Here is a 12175-nt window from a genome sequence, read left to right as displayed (position 1 = left end):
CATCGTGATATGCACTGCTTATTTTCTTCCAGGAACGAACACGTCACAATATTCCTCAATTAAATCATTAATACGCAGAATAGTTAGGTTGAGTTAGTTCCTGAGTCTCTCCATCAGTGTCGACTCCGGTTTGAACAATGTAAGGCTGAACACTTTCCTCATTTTGGCTGCGTGAGATTCTCCAGCTTTGTTGTTGTTGAGCTGTTAAAGCTCCGCCCTCTTCTGGAAAGCGCAGCTCATTTGCATTTAAAGGGACACACACAAAAACAAATAATAAATGATCTGTGGGGTATTTTGAGCTGAAACTTCACAGACACATTCTGAGACTTAGATCTTGTGAAAGTGGCGTTATAGGTCCATTTTGAAAATATTATATCTACAAACAAAAATATAAAAGTTTGTTAGAAACATTTTTCATGAATATACTTCCTGAATAAAAAACGTTGCCTATTATCGTGTGTTTGTGACCGCAGTGTTCGATTGCCAATCCGGACCGGAGGAGTTTTTGGGAGAGCAGCTGCCTTCGGTGTCGGAGGACAATTATCTTCACATCCCGAGATGCTCGAGCCGGACCTCATGCGTCTTTACTGAAGGATGAACGCTCGTCTCCAGCAGATCATCAACCCAATCAGTTATTTCCAATGTGCTTGTGTTGTTTAAATCATTGAGGAAGAACTTCCTGAAGGACACTTGATCGTGTGAGAAATGGACTTCAGATGCACTAAAGTATTTGGACATTTGAGCCAAACTTAAACTGTAAAAATGTCTTTTGATGAAATATCAAAGCAAGTGTCTCCATCTGTGGATCTTTTTAAAACATCACAAAACTTCATTTCCAAACATCTGTTCTTTTTATTTTTTAAAAGCCAGACTTTTTGCCAAATGTTTAGCTTAAAAAGCATGTTTGTGCATCTTTCCTTACAATAAATGACATTAATGCTTTGATGTTTTAAAAGTAACAAATGTTTTTTCATGAAAAAGCAAAACTATAAATATACCAACAAAATGCACTTAACAGATTAAAGCCATACTGAAATGTAAATATTTATGCATATGTTTGTACAGTTTTATCTGCTAAAATCATCTTGCATTATAACCCTGTTTAGCACTTATTGTGCATTTTATTTTACAAGTCCTAAACCAAAATTAGATAAAATATAAAAGCAAGCGTCTTCATCTGTGGATCTTTTTAAAGTGAGTCATAAAGTGAGTCTCAAACTCCATTGTTTCCTCCTTCTTATATAAATCTCATTTGTTTAAAAGACCTCCGAAGAACAAGCGAATCTCAACATAACACCGACTGTTACGTAACAGTCGGGATCATTAATATGTACGCCCCAATATTTGCATATGCCAGCTCATGTTCAAGGCATTAGACAAGGGCAGCCAGTATTAACGTCTGGATCTGTGCACAGCTGAATCATCAGACTAGGTAAGCAAGCAATAACAACAGCGAAAAATGGCAGATGGAGCAATAATAACTGACATGATCCATGATATCATGATATTTTTAGTGATATTTGTAAATTGTCTTTCTAAATGTTTTGTTAGCATGTTGATAATGTACTGTTAAATGTGGTTAAAGTTACCATCGTTTCTTACTGTATTCAGAGAGACAAGAGCCGTCGCTATTTTCACTTTTAAACACTTGCAGTCTGTATAATTCATAAACAACTTCATTCTTTATAAATCTCTCCAACAGTGTGTAATGTTAGCTTTAGCCACAGAGCGCTATCAAATTCATTCAGAATCAAATGTAAACATCCAAATAAATACTACACTTACGCGATTAGACATGCTGCATGACGAACACTTTGTAAAGATCCATTTTGAGGATTATATTAGCTGTGTGAACTTTGTTTATGCAATGAATTATAGAGTTGTGAGCTCGTGGGCGAGGAGCGCAAGCATTTAAAAGGTAAGTTCACCCAAAAAGAAAAATTCTGTCATTATCACTCACCCTCATGCCGTTCCACACCCGAATTAAGATATTTTTGATGAAATCTGATGGCTCAGTGAGGCCTGCATAGCCAGCAATGACATTTCCTCTCTCAAGATCCATTAATGTACTAAAAACATATTTAAATCAGTTCATGTGAGTACAGTGGTTCAATATTAATATTATAAAGCCACGAGAATATTTTTGGTGATGTATGTAGTGATGGCCGATTTCAAAACACTGCTTCAGGAAGCTTCGGAGCGTTATGAATCAGTGTGTCGAATCATGATTCGGAGCGCCAAAGTCACGTGATTTCAGCCGTTGGTGGTTTGACACGCAATCCGAATCATGATTCATAACGCTCCGAAGCTTCCTGAAGCAGTGTTTTAGAAAACGGCCATCACTATATAAGTCATGTGAGAACCACTGTACTCACATGACCTGATTTAAATATGTTTTTAGTACATTAATGGATCTTGAGAGAGGAAATGTCATTTTTGGGTGAACTAACCCTTTAAAGGGACACGCACTGAATCGGTGCATTTCTAATTATGCCCCAAAACAGGCACTTAAAAAATTGAATAATAAAAAATTTGTGGGGTATTTTAAGCTGAAACTTCACAGACACATTCAGTGGATGCCTTAGACTTATATTACATCTTGTGAAAAAGCATTCTATGGCACCTTTAATTTCTTTTCGACTGAAGAAAGAAAGACATGAACATCTTGGATGACATGGAGGTGAGTAAATTATCAGGAAATTTTAATTTGAGAGTGAACTAATCCTTTAAGCAATAAATCAGCCGCAAATGATTGCTCCCTCCCTCCCACCCTCGCTGGCTCCGCCCTCTCCCCTCCAGCGTCATGTTCGGTTGCGCGCAGAGCTTTATATGATAGCTCCGCCTCTTTCCGCAGCGTCAAGTTCGTTTACGCGGCGCGCTTTATAGCAACCGTTGCCCCGAGCTGCAGCGCCATAGTCACCGTAGTCCTGGCGACTGTAACCCACCAACAATAACAACAACAACCTCCTCCTCTCCGCTCCATCCTTACCACCACCTTCCTACCATCCTCATCCTCATCCACACACTAGTCCAGGTGAATATTTCAATATTAACCGAATGTGTTCGCTGTTTAACCGCTGCATGTGTTTTTTATCTGCGATTATTGGAGTGAATCTGAGGAGATTGGCGGTGTCGTTCTGCTGGTTCTTTCTCTGACGGTTCGTTCTGTTTCTATTGACGCGGCGCGTCCAGATGTTTCGCTTCTCATCTGCTTTTATGTACGACATCTGTCGGCGTCTGAATAGCGCTAAAGGATGATTATAAGTTTAATGACGCGATCCTAACGCAGAAAACGCGATGAAAATGGTGTTGAATGGAAGCGCAGCATCATTTTCTCACGATGCAGGTGTTGCTAAGCGGCTAACGTTAGCATCGTGAGCCCGACCGAGGCGATTCTTTATTACACTTTGTGTTTGTGTTCAAAATCACATCTTTATGTGTTTTCTCAAGCGTTTAGATGTTAAATACAGTCTTCAATGTGTATATTTGAGTCATTTCAGTCGTTGGGTGTTGCATTATCATTAGCCTCAGACGCTCATTTGTAAGCGAAACAATTATTTTTTTTCCTCAGTGAGATGTTTGTGTTTTTATTTTCGGATGATAAATAATGCTAGAGGATTTTAGGTGTGATTCTGTAAGATTTAATGCCTCATATGAAGATTATCTGTCTGTCTTCTATTGTTATAAAGCAGGAGTTAGTCTTGCTAAGCTATTGGCCCTCAGTGGCTGTGTCTCAACCTGTCATGCTCCCTATATAGAAGCCTTAGTGGGCAGCTTATTTGGGCATTATGGATCATAAACACAATCTGTTTGGGCATCATGAACTAGTGGAGCAGCATCTCTGTCTATATAGGCAGATCTTTAGATGTCTGTGTTGTTATTATCTCTTATTTGCACAGCTGTGTAAAATCCACCTGTTAATATGCAGATTCATTTATAACAAACCACACACTCATGTATATTAGTATGGATGGGCTTTGACACGAATTGCATGATTGGGTTTCAGTTCACAAGATTGGAATTCAATATTGATTAAATTTCATTTTTTTCTTAAGTAAAAAAACTATAATGCTGTAAACTATACAAAGGTGGAACCTATTAATGTAATATTAACGTTATAATAATGCCATAATTATGATTTTACTCCATTAAATATTGAAGAACAGGTTGATTAAGAATATATTGAATTTATAGTGCATATATTAATCAAAACGCTCCTCTCGAGATATTTTTCTGAGTTTATGGTCATTAAATGTGACGTTAAGCTGTTTTATTGACCGCTGTTGAAACACTGATTGATCGATTACTTTTCAGTACGTTGTTCTGGATCTTTCAACATTCCTTCTGATGTTCATGCATGTTGATTTTGTGCTGTTACTAGTATTAAAGAGACACAAAAACACATTTGAGTGAATTTAGAGATGAAACTGACTGAACTTGAAAGCTGAGACTGTTTCATATCAAAGATTATTGTGATTATTGGATGGCAGGAGCTACAAATAATGTTGTTTAGTGAAGTTTTGTTTGCGCATCAACTGTAAACGGCGTCTAAAAGATCAACCTTGGGATTTAAGAATCAATATCGGTTCATCAAAATGAGAATCTATTAAAATTGTGGAATCAATATTTTCAGCCCAGCCCAACATATTCAGAATTTTTTTATTTATTTTTTTTCTCACATTACATGGCTTGATGCTTCTTGGCATATTGCCAAAGTATTTATTACTAGGGCTGCACGATTATTCATATTTTAATCGTCATCACGATTTCTGTTACTCTTGATTATTTAACTCTTTTCTAATAAAGTTGCCACCGCCAGCATTTTTTTTTTATATCATTTTCACAAAATTTTCATGGCCCCTAGAATATTTTGTTGTATGAATATCAGCATGCAATATGTCAAATGAAAAAAAAAAAAATTATTCTAGCTTCATGCATTCTTTTTTATCAACACTTGAATGTGGATAAGTTTAATTTAAGAAGCTACATTTTGGAGAAAAAGCTGAGAAAATCACTTTTTTTCGCTCAAAGACTACTGCTGCTTCTTTGGCTGTGTTTTGATCTGGAGATTCTGTACTATTTCAGATAATGCGTAATAGCGCCCCCTACTGTGAGACACGGAATACCAGCAAATTATGTCAATGGCAGGGAAAGAGTTTAAGGGTTAGTTCACCCCAAAATGAAATTTCTGTCATTAATTCCTCTCCCTCATGTCGTTCCACACCCGTAAGACCTTCATTCATCTTCAGAACACAAATTAAGATATTTTTGATGAAATCCGAGGCTCGTCCATAGACAGCAATACAATCAACACTTTCAAGGTCCAGAAAGGTACTAAGACATTGTTAAAACAGTCATGTGACTGCAGTGCCTCAACCTTTTCAGCGACTGAAAAGAACACTTGTGCGCAAAAACAAAACAAAAATAACATCTTTATTTAACAAACTCGCCTCTCCTCTGTCAGTCTGCTACTCTATTTTCGTTGCAGCGCTTCTACGTTTTGCGTGAGAACGCCGGCTCAGTATTGGCTGACGCCTGGTCACATGATCAGCATGACACATGCTTGTGATGCTGACACAGGAGCCGGCCAATAATGAGTCGGCGTTCGGATGTAAACACAGAAGCGCTGAACTGCATCAACGAGTCTGACGGGAGAGACAAATTTGTTGAGAGAAGTCGTTATTTTTGCGCACAAAAATAAAAAAAGTTAAAAGTTAGATTAAGGTTGAACCACTGCAGTCACATGACTGTTTTAACGATGTCTTTAGTACCTTTCTGGACCTTGAATGTAGTAATTTTATTACTCTATATAGAGGATAAAGAAAAACGTCTTGGATTTCATCAAACATATCTTAATTTGTGTTCTGAAGATGAACGAAGGTCTTACGGGTGTGGAACGACATGAGGGAGAGTAATTAGTGACAGAATTTTCATTTTAGGTGAAGTATAATCTTCTGCGATATTGTCGCTGCTGAATTTACTCTGTGCTGTAATACAAAATATTTTAAGAGAAAAGCATTGACATAATTTAGAATTATTAAAACTAATATTAGCTTTTGAGAGAAGCTTCTTAAGGTTTTACCAGTGTTCATGTAGAGAGATAAAGTAACATAAACCTTGCGTACGAGTTGACGTTTTCTTCATTTGTGCTTGCGTAATTCTGATGTAAAAAGAATAATGATTTTTGAGCAAAATAATCGTGATTATTAGTACTTCCCTGCTTATTACTATGGATAAATGAGAAAATGCTGGGAAGGTCATGGAAATGAAAATGCATCCTAGATCATATTGCAGTGATGTTGCCGATGAATGTCGTAACTGGACAGTGTTTTAATAATCTCATTTTTGTATATAAGACGCATCATCATGTTTTCATGTCCGTCCATTTGCCACGTTTTTCTGATGTTTGCCTGTAATAATACAGGAAATGCAAAGGTCTTTTTTAAAGTCCCAGAGATGATGGTTTTTAATAGAAACAAACATACAGGCTGCGATTGTTTGTTTGATGGCTCAGCATAACTTGGCAATAGCCTGTAACAGCTAAAAGGCCGTGTCAGTTTTAGCTACGTTCGTTTGTAGTCTCTTGGCGCAGAAGCTGGCGATGATGGATGCAGAAATGTGACCTATCCGCACATATTCCAGCCGCACCTAAACAAATCGCTGAGGGTTTCCTGGAGTTGCATCAGGGTCCTCTGCGAGATGAAGCAGCGTCTCGCTTCCCCTGTTGTCTTCATTATAGGCCGAGGAACAGGTGCTGGAGAAGACCTGACATGTGCTCAGTGGAGAGAGGCAGCATGGGATATCTCTCCATCCAACCTGATGCAGAAATGCACACTTCGATATTGTGGAAAGTTGAAGTTGAGGGATTGGAAAGATTTTTATGATGTTTCTGAAAGCAAACGAAAGCTAATGAAGTCGATCATGTTATTCCAGGTGTCTCTCTCGGGTCCAGAGCTTTAGGTTTATCTTCTGTCGTTTTCTATCCCCCCCTCACTGGTGCGTTAATGCCGAACCTAGAGGACAGGATGTCAGAAACCGCTAGTTATCAGCTCACATTACCACTTATCTACGGTCAGGTGTAGAGTTGAAACGGGGCCGCACCACCTGTCCGCTGTATCCTGTTGCCTTTCCAATCACTTTAAGAGATACTGATTGAGTAAATAATTCATATCCATTTCATTTCAAGCTAAACCCATTGAGGTTCACGGCTCACGGGTGTGTGGGCGGATAAAACCTTTCAGAGCTTCTACAGTTTTTTTTATTATTTTTTTAATCAAGATTAATCAAGACTCTTTATTTTATATTTGGTTTATTTTAGTGTGTTTTTTTTTTTCAATCTAAACCACCCCAGGAAATGCTAAATATACATCAGCTACTGTGATCGCTTCAGATGTCTTTGCTTTACTGATCGTTACTGTATTCTGGACATTTTAGCTTCACGCTCAGTCAGTGCAGTTGATTCGATTTGTTTTGTTTGTTTGAAATGTGACACTAGTGGTCATATGGGATTTTTTTTTAGTAGCTGATTCCAATATCAATGTCTCGAGATTTTATTATATTTTTGCGCTGAATATTTACACACTGCCCGACCCAAAAAAAAGTCACTGATTTAAATAGGCAAATGCTTCAGAGTGTTTGATCGGATCATTATTGCAGTGATTATGTTTCTAGTATGTTATGTGTTTCACAACAGTTCTTCTATCACTAGTTGATGAAGCTTTTCATTTCTTAAACAATTAATTCACCCAAAAATGAAAATAATGTAATTTATCTCACCCTCATGCCGTTCCACACCCGTAAGACCTTCGTTCATCTTCAGAACACAAATTAAGATATTTTTGATGAAATCTGATGGCTCAGTGAGGCCTGAGCAATGACATTTCCTCTCTCAAGATCCATTAATGTACTAAAAACATATTTAAAACATATTACAGTGGTTCAATATTAATATTATAAAGCCACGAGAAAATAATGAATTAAAAATAACGACTTTTCAACAATATAGTGATGACTGATTTCAAAACACTGCTTCAGAGCTTTACGAATCAAATCAGTGATTTGGAGCGCCAAAGTCACGTGATTTCAGTGACTTTGATAGGAGATCCGAATCACTGATTTGATTCGTAAAGCTCTGAAGCAGTGTTTTGAAATCAGTCATCACTATATTGTTGAAAAGTCATTACTTTGTTTTTTTTGGCGCACCAAAAATATTCTCGTGGCTTTATAATATTAATATTGAACCACTATAATATGTTTTAAATATGTTTTTAGTACATTAATGGATCTTGAGAGAGGAAATGTCATTGCTCAGGCCTCACTGAGCCATCGGATTTCATCAAAAATATCTTAATTTGTGTTCTGAAGATGAACGAAGGTCTTATGGGTGTGGAACGGCATGAGGGTGAGATAAATTATATTATTTTCATTTTTGGGTGAACTAACCGTTTAAACAGCAATGCAGGAAGACGCATCATGGCCATATTCCAGGATGACAATGTCAAGATTCATCAGGCTCAAACTGTGAAAGAATTTTCACTATATTTTCTATATATATATATATATATTAGAGATGCACCGATATATCAGCCAATAATCGGTACCGACTGATAAAAGCAAATTTTCACACTGTCGGCCGATAGTTTAAAAACAGCTGATAGTCAGGGGTGATATATTCTGTCAATCAAAATAGGGCAGGAAAATGGACTGAATTTGTGATTTGTGTAAAGAAAATGCTAAGAAAACCAGTTTGATGTTCAATATTAATAGTAATTATATGAATTAATAACATTCAGAAAGTTAAGAAATATTAATTTAATCTTCAGAATTTAGTTAATGTGTGTTAATATTAATTTGAGTAATGTGTTTGTTTATAACTGATACCAGTTACTCTGAAACAAGTTGATGAAATGGAGAGAATAAAGGTTTTATTTGCATTTCTTTCAAATTAATTAAAAATATAATGATTCATTATTAATTACAATTAAATTATTAAAGGAATAACCCCTAAACTATCAGTATCGGTATCAGCAGATATCACACTGAATAATTGGCTATTGGAAGAGAAATTCAGTATCAGCGCTTTTATATATATATATATATATATATATATATATATATATATATATATATATATATATATATATATATATATATATATATATATTATATTATATTATATACACAGCTATGGAAAAAATTAAGAGACCACTTAACATTGATTTCTGAACTTGGAGTGGTCTCTTAATTTTTTCCATTTTATATATATATATATATATATATATATATCTGAATAATGACAATATTGTCTTCTGTAGATCTGCTTTACAGCTGAATTTGTGAATGTGTCTATATACAGTAGTGTCCAAAAATGTCCTGAGGGGATTTTTGTTTTTAATGATCATATAAGTTCAATTAAACCATCAAAAAATGAGGAGATATTTTTTATTTTAAATATGAGGGAAGAACAAAACACTAAATTTGGTTGAGATATTTATCTGGCTAAATTATTTGGCAAAAAAGCAAACTACAGGATTTATTTTACTATGCAAAAAAAAAAAAAAAATGCATAAACAAAAAGCTGACAGGAAAAAGCGAACATTAACTTCAACAATCAGTTATTAATATTTTGTTAGTGCTCTTTTTTTTTGTTTTTTGCATGTGTTCATAATTTCTTCAAAAATTATGTCGCATAATTTGGCATGTTTGTTTCTTTGCATTGTTATCACAAATAAGATTGACTCCAAGCACAAATATGCAATATGACTACAAAATCTTTAATGATATTTGAAAAAAGGGTAAAGATGTCAATTTTCCTAGATTGGACATACTTTTGGCCACTAATATATATATATATATATAAAATATATATATATATATATATATATATATATATATATATATATATATATATATATATATGGTGTCCCAAAAGCACATTTGACCCCTGACTCTGTGGCAGGGCAGATTCGGGGTCGTGGGGGGAGAGAGGCAGCAAGTGTCGCCCTCCTCTTGGGCCTTTGTTACCCTTCGGCATTGAGCTGCAGTTGCGGAGCGGAGCTCTGGGTTTAAGTGGCCCACAGGGGAGCGGATGAATGAGCGGAGGTGAAGTCAGCTGGGGTGGGGGTGGAGCAGCGCTCAGACAGGTGCCTGTTTATGCAGCCGCAGGGAGCAGGTGGGGTTACTTCAGACAATATAGATCCGGGACTCGCATCAACATGCACATTTTTACATTGGACGTCAAGTGCCAAAATGATTTATCAAGTCAATCTAGATTATCAAACACTGATTTCCATGAACTGTGTAGACACGATACAACATTATTAACATGACAAAGTCAATTTTAGTAGTGAAAATGGTCTGAAATTGTTCTTTAAAACACACAGTTGTTGGTGAGTCCTTGTCGCAAGTGGAACCTGGATTTAATGTAGTCTGGGCTGCATTTTCTTTCAGCTTTTTGTTTGTGATTTTTGGGTTAGGGTTAGGATGAGGACATGTCACATGACCAGTCCATGTTTCATAGACCGTAAACATCTGTCTGATTTGTCAAGTGTCCAAATGACAGATGAATGTGTGCTGAAATACTGCAGTTAGAACAGATAAAACCAAAAGTAACGAGTTGTTAAAAAAAAAAAAACTATTGTTTTTATATGTTTATTAATTATGCTAATTATGCAGTTGGTTAGTTTCATTTATTTATTAATTATGCTAATTATGCAGTTGGTTAGTTTCATTTAATTATTAATTATGCTAATAACGCAGTTGGTTAGTTGCATGTGATCATTTGCATTTATTTTAGTATTTATTATGCAAATTACACAGTTGGTTATTTGCATGTGATCATTTGCATTTATTTTAGTATTTATTTATTATGCTAATTACACAGTTGGCTATTTGCATTTATTTATTAATTTGGCTAATTATGCAGTTGATTATTTGCATGTGATCATTTGCATTTACTTTAGTATTTATTTATTATACAAATTACGCAGTTTTTTGCATGTGATCATTTGCATTTATTTTAGTATTTATTATGCTAATTACACCGTTGGTTATTTGCATTTATTTATTAATTTGGCTAATTATGCAGTTGATTATTTGCATGTGATCATTTGCATTTACTTTAGTATTTATTTATTATACAAATTACGCAGTTTTTTGCATGTGATCATTTGCATTTATTTTAGTATTAATGGATTTATTATGCAGTTGGTTATTTGCATGTGATCATTTGCATTTATTTTAGTATTTATTATGCTAATTACACCGTTGGTTATTTGCATTTATTTATTATGCTAATTATGCAGTTGCTTATTTGCATGTGATCATTTGCATTTATTTTAGTATTTATGCAAATTACACAGTTATTTGCATGTGATCATTTGCATTTATTTTAGTATTTATTATGCAAATTACACAGTTATTTGCATGTGATCATTTACATTTATTTTAGTATTTATTTATTATGCTAATTATGCAGTTGTTTTTTTGCATGTGATCATTTGCATTTATTTTATTATTTATTTATTATGCTAATTATGCAGTTGGTTATTTGCATGTGATCATTTGCATTTACTTTAGTATTTAATTTATTTGTTATTCTAATGACACAGTTGGTTAGATCTCTTTCATTTACCATAGTCAGTTTTGGGGAAAGTTACTTTAAAAGTAACATTACAATTCTGTTACTCCCTAAAAAAAAGTAACTAATTGCATTACTTAGTTAGAAAGTAATGTGTTGCGTTACTTTTTCTTACTTGGACTGGCTTGCTTGTTTGTTTTTAATTCGTTTGGCGACAGTAGAGCTAACTTGTATTACTTATTTGAAAAGGTAACTGATATTTTGTTAATTTAAAAGTAATGCGTTACTCTACTAGTTACTTAAAAAAGTAATCTGATTATGTAACTCACATAACCTGTAATGCTTTACCCCAACACTGACCATAGTATTTATTTATTTCACTATGCTAAATAAACAGTTGGTAAGTTGCATTTGATCATTGAAATTTATCAAGGTTTTTTCCTGAGAAACATTTCTATAGATGTTCAAGGACATCATTGTCATAAACTGCAGAAAAAAAACTGCATTCAAAACGTCTCTAATTTGTCTCATATTTATAAACAGGATGAGGGTTTTGTGTGTTTACATTGCAAATCCACATCTGTCGCAGCATTTCAG

The 12175-nt window shown here is 35.0% G+C and overlaps 2 protein-coding genes across 6 annotated transcripts in view; both read left to right on the top strand.

Annotated features, from left to right (window-relative positions):
- The window catches only part of glis3 (GLIS family zinc finger 3), a 37904-nt gene extending 36711 nt beyond the window's left edge, over positions 1-1193 (top strand). For both annotated transcript variants that reach the window (XM_067398929.1, XM_067398928.1), the window contains one exon: positions 474-1193. In XM_067398929.1, the coding sequence (XP_067255030.1) occupies positions 474-598 (125 nt within the window). In that variant the 3' untranslated portion in view covers positions 599-1193. The remainder of the gene's footprint in view (positions 1-473) is intronic.
- Positions 1194-2898: 1705 nt separating this feature from the next.
- rfx3 (regulatory factor X, 3 (influences HLA class II expression)) overlaps positions 2899-12175 on the top strand; it is a 30535-nt gene continuing 21258 nt past the window's right edge. For 2 of the 4 annotated variants that reach the window (XM_067397295.1, XM_067397292.1), the window contains exon 1: positions 2899-3034. The gene's annotated coding sequence lies outside the window, so the exon portion shown is untranslated. The remainder of the gene's footprint in view (positions 3035-12175) is intronic. The other 2 variants (XM_067397293.1, XM_067397294.1) reach the window with 2 other exon arrangements.

The sequence above is a fragment of the Chanodichthys erythropterus genome, chromosome 10, assembly GCF_024489055.1.
Source record: "Chanodichthys erythropterus isolate Z2021 chromosome 10, ASM2448905v1, whole genome shotgun sequence".
Taxonomy (NCBI): domain Eukaryota; kingdom Metazoa; phylum Chordata; class Actinopteri; order Cypriniformes; family Xenocyprididae; genus Chanodichthys; species Chanodichthys erythropterus.
The sequence above is the reverse complement of the archived record's forward strand: the minus strand, read 5'-3'. Positions and strand labels throughout refer to the sequence as shown.